This window comes from Dendrobium catenatum, unplaced genomic scaffold (assembly GCF_001605985.2).
Source record: "Dendrobium catenatum unplaced genomic scaffold, ASM160598v2 fragScaff_scaffold_665, whole genome shotgun sequence".
NCBI lineage: Eukaryota > Viridiplantae > Streptophyta > Magnoliopsida > Asparagales > Orchidaceae > Dendrobium > Dendrobium catenatum.
Genome location: NW_021319127.1, coordinates 4528631 through 4541275, shown reverse-complemented (window position 1 = coordinate 4541275; position 12645 = coordinate 4528631). Strand labels below are relative to the sequence as shown.

Genomic DNA, 12645 nt, shown 5'->3' with positions numbered 1-12645 from the left:
AGTTGGTCATGACACATATTAGATCTTCGTAAATTATGATAAATTTTTACCAGTAAACGTTGAAAAGATAGCATGATTGATAATTATAAAATTTAATCGAATACTTGAACAGATAGCAAGATTGATATGTAAAGCCTATTCTAAGAAGGAAAAAACATGCAAGTCACAGTATTTGAACATATACAGATAACGTTGGGGAGAACAGAGAGACGCAGGTAATGAAGAGGTTGGGTGAAGTTGGAGGAGGCCTTCGCGATGATCATAGAGCTGAAGAGGAGAGCACTGATCTGACAAAAAACGAGTAGAAAATGGGATCTAATTCGATCATATAAAAAGAAACCTTCTGGCAAGATGTAGATTAAAACCTGGTTCAATCTTTATTAAAATTACAGATAAACAGTACCTAATTATATTATCACATCAACTTCCAAAGCAAAGAAATATTGAGAAATTCGCAGAACAAAACATTCTGCCATGAATTTCCAAAACCTCAAAATAAATTAAGAACCCAATGAAACCCTCTGAACTCCTAAACAACTATAACTTAATAACGGCTGCAAAGCACAAATCTTATCAATCCCAAAACCCCACAAGAAGCTGCAAAGAAGAACATCAAAACAAAATCCCTCTTCGACCATCTCTTAGCCACCCCAATCACCTGTCCCTTCGCCTCTACCCTCAAGCTTTTCGCCCTCCTCAACGCATCCACTTCTTTCAACAAATCAAACTCCAGCCCCTTTCGCTTCAACTCTTCCACACACTTTCCAAGCAGCAATCCATCCTCCTTCTCCCTTTCAAGAAGCTTTTCAAGATGGCTTTCGGTGTCGGCTTTGTATCTAATTGCCCAAACAATTGTCATGGAACAGAGGAGGGAGCAGAGGCAGGGGATCCATGAGCGGCGGCAGGCTGCGATGGGTTGATGGGCCGCTGCTGAGAAGAGGAGGACGAGGGAAAGAGAGTGGAAGATGAAAAATGCACAGCTGAGGGCTGTGATTTCACGGCGGACTGAGTCGAGTTGGGTTTCTTTGATGGCAATGCGGCGGGCTATTAGGTCTTCTTCTTTGAGCCATTGCTTTAAGAGGAGCTTGTGTGTTCGGTTTTCAGCGATTTGGTGGAGGGGGTGAGGGGGCTTTGTGGAAATGTTGGTTTCTCTGAGAGGAGAAGAGATGGCGGTCGTTGTCGTCGTCATCTTGTTCTTCCTTCTCTCCCAAAGAAAGGTTTCTTTCTGTAGAGGAAGTGAGGGGATTTGTTTTCAGTAAGTATGAGTGGAGAAATGAGGAATAACGAATGGATGCAACGGTCGATTTTGAATTATTATGGCTTCATTTTTATTAGCAACGGTCGATTTTTCGTGGATTGGAGACGTTTGAACTATGCGGGATTTAAGGACTAAAATAACCCTGCCATTCAATGGAATAACGAAATTGCTTCAAAATGTTAGCTTTGATTTGAATGCACAACGGTCCATTTTCTGGGGTTTTACTGGTAAATAATTATAGTATAGCTGTCCCGAACGCTGAAAACAAATATCTCGCGTGAAGTATAAGCATTGTGAGCGGGCTGGATTTATGGGAGAGATTATTCTTGCCTACGCTGGATGCTGGACGCAGGACACAAATATATATGGGGAGATGAATCAGGTATAATCATGTCAGTAGTATTGTGCAGTACCGAGTCATAACATCGAGCGAAGGGATTACGTGGTGAATTTTGGTTGACCTCCGAAAGGAATTCGGCATCCGTATAGAATAATTTTTCAGATTTATGGTGTAATCAATCGAGCCCAGCTCAAACCACTCTTATCTTGAGCTTGGTCTTAATTAATTAATTGAGTTCGAGCTCAAGCTCGGGCTTTATTTTTTGAGTTCGAGCCGACACACAGCTCTCCTTGATCTGTTGATTGGCAGCTTTGGCTACCAAGTAATAGGTTTTAGTTTGAGTCTAACATATGTGTTGAGTGTGTTAGTTTGCCTTAATTGACCTAAATATCTAAAAAAAAAAAGTTCAAACAATCTCACGAGGCGGCTTGTTTAGCATGGAAAAGAGAAAATAATTATGATTCCAACAATTATTTTAATAGAATGGGAAAAAATGAGAAAGTAGAAGAAAATAATAAAAATAACTTAATAAAGAAAATGTGATAAAGTTTCAAACCATTTTAAATAAATTTGCACTTAAAATTATAAATGTTAATATATTATAAATATATTTTATATTAATATTTTTTAAACGAGCCAGCTCGCGAGCTAACAAGTCTAAGTCAGAGCTAGCTCAAACTTGATTCATTACCTCATAAAGATCATAAGCTATTTATCGAGTCAAGGCTGAGCTGACTCAAGACTCGGCTTCACTCACTTTACCCCCTAGCTCCAATTCATGACTATGGTTTGTTGGATTGAAATAGGAGTTTGAATTTTACTGAACTTAATTATAAAAATTTTTAATGCAAATATTATCTTAAGAATCATGGAGATCAAATGAATATTTTAGAAACATATCAAATATATCAATAAATAAAAACTCATTTTTTTTATAATTACTTGATTGAAATTATGATAAAAAGAGTCATTTGTATTATGGGTGTCAATAAATATCCCGATACAAGCCTGATTTGAAAATTTTAATTCAAATTAACCCGTTTAATAAACAAATCAGATTCGTTCAAATTTTATGACCCGTTTTTAAAGCAGATTGAGTTTTATTTGAATGAATTAATAAACACTTTTATGAATAATAAAGTATTATATAATAAATAATAAAATATTAATCTAGTGAACAAAAATACTTAGTATTAATATATATTGTTTAATTAAAGAACTTTATAAAATCAAGAAAAAATAAAATAAAAGCGCACCCCCTCCCCTCCCCCCGCCGCCGCCGATATCGCCGGCCTCACCCCCTGCAAAGAATCCAAACAATTCGCCAAACGAGAAAAACAATCCATCAAAAAACTCGAATCCGCACTCAAAAACTACGCCCCTGACTCCGCCCCCGCCCTCGCCATCAAAGCCACCATCGAAAAAACCAAGCGCCGATTCGACAACTACGGAAAGTTCGGCCTCCTCTGCGGCTCCGACGGCCTTCCTCATCTCATCGTCAGCGGAGATCAGAGGCACTGGGGCGAATTCATCACGCCAGGATTGCTTTTCCTGTATATTGCTGGGTGGATTGGGTGGGTTGGGAGGAGCTATTTGATCGCCATTCGAGATGATAAGAAGCCGGCGATGAAGGAAATCATTATTGATGTCCCGCTTGCTTCTGGCCTACTATTTCGAGGCTTAATTTGGCCTGTGGCTGCCTACCGCGAGTTCGTGAATGGAGATCTTGTTGTTGATGATAAGGATGTCTCGATCTGGGGATGAAGTTTGTGAGGTGAGATCTGTGAGCAAAATCGGATTTTGACATCTTTTTTTATGTTGATGCAATGATGAACATAAACCTATTTTTAAAATCTTGAGTGACACAAATAAGTAATTTGATTTCTGTAATGTTGAATATGTATTGCAGGTTGGATTGGCCCAAGAAAAGGGAAGGAGATGAGCTGATAACCTGAGATGGTTTTGCTTTTATCTATTTGAATTTGGGGATGTGCTGTAATTTTAGATGCATTTATATTGATGTAAAATTTAGCTGAACATAGTGTGATGTCTTTTTTGGCTATAATTCTTGTCATGAATATCATATTCTTACTTTTCACTGTTGCATTTTACTTGGTTGGCCTTCCTCTCTTTTGCATTTGATACTAAGGCTTCGTTTGGGGGCAAATTATTGCGTCCGGTGTCAAACCACGTCACCAAAATGCATCGGACTCAGTGTATTTGGGTGACGTGGCGTCATCGAATTGGATGTCCGGACATCCGGTGACCGGACGCATTAATTCGCCTCATTTAGGACAGCTTTTAACCATTATTTTTTCGTTGTTTAAAAAAAATGTATTGATAAGCTTCAAAATTGTCCCAAATGAAACCTAAACCTTATAAAAGCTTATCGAGAAGATAAATGTTCTCTATGTTTAGGAGATTGAAGCTTTTTTTTTTTTAGTGAATTTAATCATAGTGATGATCACTGTGAACATATTGATAGATTTTCTTAACATGTTGATTATATTATTAATTTGTATGAAATTTTTTATTGATATGATATTGCTGATGAGGAAACATCAAGATTTCTATTAGCGTTTTGCCTTGGGCAATGTAGCATAAGGCTAAAATAAAAATGTGCTATATAAAAAAAATTTATAATATTATTAATGTTGATATTTATTTATCTAATTAATAATTAATAATTATACTTAAAATAATTAATTATATAATCCTTTGTATATATTTAATGATATATGTTTTTTTTAAATGAGAATAATCATTTTTCCTATTTTTTCAACTTTAAAATCAAAATCATGGCTAATTTTTCATATATTGCATAAAAAACTACTTATAACATAATTTTAGTATATTTTTATTGCTGTTTAATTATTTATTAAGTATTTGATTATTAATCACATAATCGATAAAATCATTTAAAATTTTTATTCAACTCCTGTAATTTATAAATTTAAAATAGTTTTCAACTAAAATATAAATAAATTTACACTTATTAATTTCAAGTAAATACAATCTTCACAAAAATGGAAAAAAAACCAATCATCTACATATCTCAATAAGAAAAGTCCCAATCTTTATATAAGGGAAATTTGGCTTTATTTGTCTTATAATTTAGGCAAATGGAGAAATATCATTTAGGCAATTATGGGACCAACAACATGTGAAATAAAGAGCGGTTCACCATAAGAGCTTGCTAGGAGAAGGCATCAACAAGGTCAATAGCATATAAAAGATTAAAAACATGCAAGGAAAAGACATTCGCAGGGCCATCAATGTGTGAAGGAGAGAAATGTTTATGATAGAAGCTCATTGAGTAGGGAATGTGAAGAGAAGATTGGTTCGTTGAGAGCTTGTTGGGAAGCTTTCAACATAAGCACTACATGTGAAGGGAAAAACGGGTTCATAACTCTCCAATTGTAACAACTCAAGCTTTTAACTATTGAGATATTATTCGCTTTGATCAAAAAGCCTCATGATTTTGTTCTGTTTGTATAAATTCTCAGTAGGTCATCCATCCCAGAATTACTCTGAGATGAGCACGCTAACTACGAGAGTTTCTTAATTGAAATTCCAACCATTAAGGATTTAGTTTCATTTAGTTAAGGAATTTCACACCAATGATGTTTGAATATGTTTAAGTTTTAATTTGAATATAAGTTAAGTTGGAACTTGGAAGCATAATCGAATTTGAACTTGTTAGAACCCATTTCAAATAATTCATCTCCAAAAAAATAGTCAATTTGATCAAAATAAATTTTGAGATGTATTACTTCAAAAAATAAAAATATTTCTAAAAACTTCAACATTAATATTTTTCCAATTAAAATATTTTGTGTACAATTCGAACGAAAAAAAATCAAGTATATGAGTATAGACACTATATACACATTTACACATATTATCAAATCAATATCGACATTATGTGTACAAAATATGCAAGCTCGCAATCCAGAAGATTTTTCCGTCCGGATAGAAAAATTTCTCCCATGTCAAGCTTTTATTTTATAATACTTGACCTATGCTGGAGAAGCGTCGATCTTTATCTCATCAGAGAATCAGAGAAGGTAAACAATCCATGTCCTTCATCCTTGCAGACTGAGAAGCAGCAATCCTATGAAGCAGAACCTATCTCCTAAGTCCTTCACTAGGAGAATCTACAATCTTATCTTGCCGTGAGAAATGGAAATCGTTCTCAGGCCTGTATTTGCATAAGAAAGCATTAATGGCCTGAAGAAGTGGATACTTTATCTCGTTGGGTGAAGAGGAGTTTATCTCTTTCTGGTAGAAGCAGCGAGAAGCCGTTCATCGCCCATTCGCCTTATAAATAGCAGCAGGATAATCAACATGGCAAGCACTTACTGGGTCACCGTGCTCACCCTCCTCTCTCACATTCAAAAACTGCTCCCTGTCGTTAGCGTTCTCACTACAGTGGCTTTGCGACCTTGTTGAGTTCCTCTTCAAAGCAACATTTATTGGCATTCTTCGCTGCTGCCTGACAGGTCTAGCTCGATTGCTTATTTTTACAATCTGTATAAATTAAATTCTTTTGTTTAGTTCATTTTCTTATAATCTGCATCAATTGCTCTATATTCTTCTTATGCAGAATAAAATTTGCTCTCGATAAGCTTTTACCAAAATCATTTGTTGCTATTGTTTGAGCTCGGCATAATATTGTCATTACAAATAAGTTTTCTGCATAACATATAAGTGAAATCAATGTTGGTTTTCAGTGGACAAAGATTTCAAGTGGGAACTACATAACTAACACAAATTGTTGGCTTCCTTATGCTCTTTTTTCATGTTTGAGTCTATGAACACCAATTTCAAGCTTTCTTCTCTGGGTTGACTTATGTGCATGCTCAGTTCTGAAGCTCTAAAGCATATGTATATGTAGCATTCTCAAAAACCAATTCATGCATCAGCTAAGACGAGAAGCTGGGAGAGTTTAGGCGCTTGAATATTGTGTTGAAGTGGGAAATCTTGGTGGACTAAATTTTTCTAATTATTCATTGAATAAATTAAAAATTTTATATCAATTTCTTGTATTATTACCATAATGGACACACTTTAAAACAAGTTAATATGGCTACAATAAGTTCCTGAGGATTACATGCATTTTATAGTTGTGGATGAAAAGTGCAGTAGCAATTATTTACAGAGCACATGATATTATAGTGAGGCATGATAAAATGGGAAGGGAGAATCAACTAAAACTCTTGATTATGCTGTGATGCAGACAATGATGGACATGGTAAATGAAAGGTGGTTGAGGTTTTTTAAATATTAGCCGCCCCTTGGCCCTTGATTCCACGGCTAGCATGTGGATTCGTGGGAGGCTCATCTGGATCATGTCGATCTCTTTCTTTATTTGGGTGGTTGATTTAGAAAGGATTATATTAAGACAATTATGCATGATTTTGTAGTTATTTGTTTCTTTATTAAGACATCTTGTATAGATCTATAAATAGGGATAGTTTTGTATAATAAAATTAAGCTTTTCACTCTCCAATTTTCTGAATTTAACATAGTATCAGAGCAAGGCATTATGTTCTTCTTAAAAAATGAGAGCGTAAGAGAGTGAGAGTTGGTCCTGGCATTCTGCTCTTGCTTGCACGCGTCCAGGGTAGTCGAGCAAGTGAGAGAGCTTCCCCTTTGCGGTCTTCTGTGTGCGGCTCTCATGTGTACGTACTTGGTGGCCAAACCGAGGGAAGAAGAGGATCAAGAGAGGAAGCGAGCAGTTACTGCGTGCGTGCATGCCTGAGCTTTGACAATTGACCCTCGTGCATGTGCTGGACCTGAACCAAGCAAGGAACGAGTGGTTGAAGAGTTGTTGTACGCGCCATCAAATCCTCCACTCGAAGTGCCCCTCCTTGCCCCAGATCCAGACCGCTTCTGTATGTTCCCGTTCGCTACTCTAAGATCTGGGAGATGTACAAGAAGTTCGAAGCCTCTTTATGGACAATAGAAGAAGTTGTCCTCTCCCAAGATCTTTTCCATTGGGATCAATCCCTGAAATATGTTGAATGCCATTTCGTAATGCACGGTCTTGCCTTCTTCGTTGCCGCTGATGGAATCATCATTGAGAACCTTGCCGGTCGGATTTGAATAAAGTTGGTTCGTTGGATTCGAAGCTCATCGATGGAATGGTTCTGATATGTGGAGTTGCCCAAACGATGCGTGCGGTAGGGAAGAAGATGGCTTTCTTGGTGGTAAGGCAGTTCACTGCTACGGTCCAGTGTATGCTTAGGTGATCAAAGAGTTAGTGAGCATGCTGATGGTGAAGTACGCTATTTCCCTAAGTTGGAGGTCAATCGTGGATATCAAGGGTGAGGATACAAAGAGATTAAGGGCGAGTGAAGGTTGGCCATGAGCATGGTAAGTCACGAACGGTGATTACGTGCTGATTGGGGTGGCGCACGGTTTGCATGATAGAGGAGGTGAAGCATGAAATTGCGAATGAGACGGGATTTTGGTTGATTTGTGAGGCAGTGTTTTAGCCGATCCGGTTCAATTAAGGGTTTTGGATGGATTCTTTTAGTTTAAGCGATACAAGATTATAACATGAAACCCTCGTAGAAGAATTTGATCATCAAATTTATATGTTGGCTCTAAAATAGCTACAAATATGTTATACGTGCATATAATATTTTCTTCAATCTTTTGTCTTCTCATTTTGACTGATTTTTTCAAAGCACACTGACAAAGGAAACTGATCGTTGATAAAGTAGTCAAAACTTAAGCTCCAAAATACCCTATGGTACCTCTTCATTATTCTTATTTCCTTGAATTAATAATTGTTCAAACTGAATACTATGAGAACAATCATGCACGTAATGCCCTATGTAGAGACATGAAAAATAGTATGCACTTCAATTAGTCTTGGAGGAAGGCCCAATCAATTTAAAACTTTGCCTACTCTCTCAATTACTTCAAAGTTCAAACAGTTCAATGAAGCATGGTTGAAACTTTCTACTTTTGCCAAATATGTTAACTCCATGCATAGATGAAATATTAAGAAAAACATGATCTCCAACTTCAAATTTAATCTCTTTATGCTTATGATCAAAATATACTCTCAAATGCACCTAAATTGAATCTAAATGTTCTTGAATATGATAGATTTTCTTTCTAGCTTGACCAACAATTTGAGGCCTTAAGAGTTTCCTCTCACTCACTTCAAGCCAAACGATATAGTGACATACCGATGCTATCTTGAAATTGTTATTGTAGGCTAAATCCATAAATAGATCAGTCTTTTTAGCTACTTCCAAAGTCAATAATACAAGTTTTAAAAAATTCTTTTAATGTTTGAATATTGCATTTTGGCTTATTTTCTACTTGAGATTGAAATATAATCTGGTACCCCAAAATTTATTTGCTTTTTACTACCTCTAAAGTCAATAATACAAGCTCTCAACAAATATTCTAATGTCTGAACAGTTCACTCTTATTAACCATCTATCTGAGAATAAAATGCAGTGCTGAAATCTAATCTTATATTGTAGAATTCTTGTTCTTTTTTTCTAGAGCCTTAAAGTAATCTTCCATCTCAACCAAAAATAATATTGATTGGAATTCCATGTAGTCAAATAATATTATCCATGTAGATCTTTGCTAGCTTCTGCAATAAATAATTTTACTTGATCCATAAGAATTGAGAAATCTTGGTGAGTATTTCAACTATAACTCAAATTGTATCATGATAATATTTTGATCTAGGCAATGTACTATAATCCATAATAATCTCCTCTCACATCCATTTTAAAATAGGAAGAGAGTGCAATAAACCACCAGGTCTTTTAAGTTTTTCCTTGACGATTGATAGGAAACACTTGTAGATCTCAAGTATTTCCCATCAATCTTCGAAAAACAGCAAGAATTCTCCTCAAAAAGCAGTACAAAATCACAAAAATAGTAGATAATTTGTATTATTTGATGAAATAGAAACGAAAAATATCAAGATACAATTGATCCTCTATTTGAGAGGAGGATCGATCTCTCCTAAATCTCTAGACGCCACTAGAGCCCAAAGAAAACCTAAATCTAGGAGATCTCAAATTTCAGCCAAATTCACGATGCCCTAATCCTAGGAAAACAAAGTATTTAATGCATATAATTCAAAAGAAATTCTCTAAACAACCCCTAATTTAAAATTTCCCTCCAAACTCCCTTCAAAAACTTTCCCAAAATGCTCCTTGGAATTGGGCGGCTTGCGCGCCGCGTGCAGGAGAGGCGGAGTTCTCTGCCTGTTTCGCACGGGCTAGTCCCGCGTGGACCGACTGGACCGGCCTAACAATACTCCCCTCCCAAAAATTCACCTTGTCTTCAAGGTGGAAATATGCTCATGTTCCCGTGGAGGTGGCTGCAAAATCTTACTGAATTGTTGAATCAAAGGCTGCACTGAAAGAGAAACATCCCCTCCCTCCTCTAGTTTGTTCACCTTTAGCCTGTGTAGTCCCACCAGATAATCTTCCCCCGCCTCCTGTATGCTCCTACCATGGTCTTAAGTGATGCATTGGCTTTGGATAGCTTGCATATCCCCTTATAAACATCATTCTCCCATCCACCATTCATTCCATTGTGAGTGCTACCCAATTATCCTTAGTTTCCCCAAGGTTTGCAACCACTTTCATCCTTAGGATGATATCAATACTTACTAACTCTAATGGGAGAAAATCCTCCATTGAATCCCATGGATGGTTACCACCACTAATCTACAGATCCCCTGACCTTTCTCCACCTTCCTTGTACCCATTATCACCCTATAATAATCGGTGTCTATCAATTTCACTCCCAGTTGGTTGACGACCTGAGTGAAAATGAAATTATGGGTAGCCCCACTATCAATCAATACTACCACCTCAATGCATGTTATTTCCCCCTTCAACTTCATTGTATGATTCAAAGTGATTCATACTATTGAATTCATGGAGACCTCCGCCACATCCAGATGCAACTTGTCATCCATCTCTTGCTCACCTCAGTCCATGTCTCTTATCCCTAGGGTGTCTTCCTCCACTGGAAAGTTTTTTCAGAAAACTCTATATATTCTGTGTGGATGGCAGACAGGCCTATGTTTCTTGGTTTTGATAAGACTCCTTACGAGCGTTGTTTCTATCTACTATTATCTAAAAATAACCAAGTTATTAATGACTGGGCGAAACCAAGAAATATCCCCTCACGTGCGAAATTATAGAAGATCTCCCTTAAGATCAAGCAATTCCTTCGAATTGAGTATGCTCCTCAATTTCCTCGTTATCATAGATGGTGAGAACTTGAAGAGTTCGATCCCGACTCCTATGCCCTGGAGTATACTTTTCATCACATCGGAAGCATAACCCCATTTGCCCTCTTCTCCTGCATCTCGATCTCTGTCAGCCTCTTGAAAATTTTTCCACTCTGTGATAGTATTTGGCCTCGACCAATTCATCATTGCTCTGATCATAGCAGGATTAACAAAATTCCAGCTCCACTGGCAATATGTCCATGTAATGTGTCACCTCTTGAAGGCAAAATTTAAGCTTAAAAATTTTTGCGTGGAGCTTGTTCTACTAAAGAATATTTAATGCTACTATGAGGTGTTGGGTTGTTATTCTACATTCTTGGAGTAGATCAAAATATCATTGATGAATATAATAATAAAACGGTCTAGACAAGATTTAAAAACTATATTCAACAAATTCATAAAAGTGGCAAAAGCATTAGTCAGCCAAACATCACTAATAGAACTGATGCTCTCCATGGTGAAACGTTAAGTTTGATGGATCCCTTGTCGTGCAATTTCTGTAAATGCATCTTGAGCTCCTAAAATTCAATAGTCGTTATGCAATATCGTGCCTTAGAAATTGCAGCGATGCTCAAAATTAGATATATTATGAACTCAATCTCATGATTGGGTGGAAAAAAAAAATCTCACGATTGGGTGTTCAACCAAGCAAATTATCTCGAAACTATTAGGAAACACTTGATGATCTCAAGTGAAACCTAACTATCTTGTGGTGACAAAAACAACAAGAAAGATCAACCAATCAAACTAACAGAAAGAAAATAACAAGATACAATTGATCCTCTATTTAAGAGGATGATCTATCTCAATCTCTAGAAGTCGCTAGAGTTCAAAAAATCTAAGAGATCTCAAATTTCAGGCATATTAAAGATACCCTAACCCTAGGAAAACAAACCATTTAATGCATACAATCCAAAAAGAAAACTCTAAACAGTCCCTACATTCAAATTTCCTTGTAAACTTCTCCTGAAACCTTCCTAATCTCCTCTTTTGAAAAGGGCGGCTTATGCGGCTCGTTCAGGAGGCGGAACTTCCGCCTCTGTTCTGCAAGAGCCAGTCTGTTTGGATCGGCTAGACCGGTCTAACAGAAACCCATCCCCAAAATCTTAAATAATTAGAACACCGTCTATATTAATATTAGATTTACTAGTATCCATTACCTGAGCAATATAACCAATACACCTATGCAATAAATTTTATGAGCTTTGATTGTTGATATAAAGCAAGATAATGATCCTTTAACGCCATTAAAATGAGAAGGCATCGTGTCAACAACAACAACAACAACAACATCAAGCCTTTATCCCACTACGTGTGGTCGGCTACATGAATCCTTTTTCTCCATTGTGTCCTATTAAAAGTCAAATTCTCGTTTAAATCTAATAAAGAAAGGTCATTCCTAATATTTTCTAACCAAGTCTTTTTAGGTCTACCCCTACCTTTCTTAACATAAGTCAAATCTAATACCTCTACTCTCCTAACCGGGTCATCGCAAGGCCGCCGTTTTATGTGACCAAACCATCTAAGGCGACTTTCTCTAATCTTATCTTCTACTGGAGCTACTCCAACCTTTTCACGTATATGCTCATTTCGTATCCTATCTCTAAGGGTAAAGCCACTCATCCACCTGAGCATCCTCATCTCTGCCACACTTAACTTAGTATTATGCTTCTCTTTTAAAGGCCAACATTCGGCACCATAAAGCATTGCAGGCCTCACTACCATCTTATAGAATTTTCCCTTAAGTTTGAGGGATAC

The 12645-nt window shown here is 36.7% G+C and overlaps 2 protein-coding genes and 1 long non-coding RNA gene across 5 annotated transcripts in view; 2 read left to right on the top strand and 1 right to left on the bottom strand.

Annotated features, from left to right (window-relative positions):
- Positions 1-374: 374 nt before the first annotated feature.
- Positions 375-1236, bottom strand: LOC110092832. The gene has a single exon (XM_020817520.2). The coding sequence runs from the start codon at positions 1187-1189 to the stop codon at positions 545-547; it is 645 nt and encodes a 214-aa protein (XP_020673179.1). The 5' UTR covers positions 1190-1236; the 3' UTR covers positions 375-544.
- A 332-nt stretch (positions 1237-1568) lies between these two features.
- On the top strand, positions 1569-3709 carry LOC110092798 (photosystem I reaction center subunit III, chloroplastic). The gene is made up of 3 exons (XM_020817468.2): positions 1569-1640; positions 2850-3372; positions 3508-3709. Exons 1-2 carry the CDS (start codon positions 1569-1571, stop codon positions 3360-3362), a joined length of 585 nt encoding a protein of 194 aa, XP_020673127.2. The 3' UTR covers positions 3363-3372; positions 3508-3709.
- A 1973-nt stretch (positions 3710-5682) lies between these two features.
- The window catches only part of LOC114579846, a 13481-nt gene continuing 6518 nt past the window's right edge, over positions 5683-12645 (top strand). The window contains exon 1 of one of the 3 annotated variants that reach the window (XR_003701070.1): positions 5683-6100. This is a non-coding gene — a long non-coding RNA (uncharacterized LOC114579846). The remainder of the gene's footprint in view (positions 6101-12645) is intronic. The other 2 variants (XR_003701071.1, XR_003701072.1) reach the window with 2 other exon arrangements.

Coding starts and splice junctions, on each gene's coding strand:
- LOC110092832 (XM_020817520.2), bottom strand. CDS start 1,189: ATGACGACGACAACGACCGCCATCTCTTCTCCTCTCAGAGAAACCAAC.
- LOC110092798 (XM_020817468.2), top strand. CDS start 1,569: ATGGGAGAGATTATTCTTGCCTACGCTGGATGCTGGACGCAGGACACA. Junction 1,641..2,849: donor TATATGGGGAGATGAATCAG/GTATAATCATGT, acceptor ATAAAATAAAAG/CGCACCCCCTCCCCTCCCCC.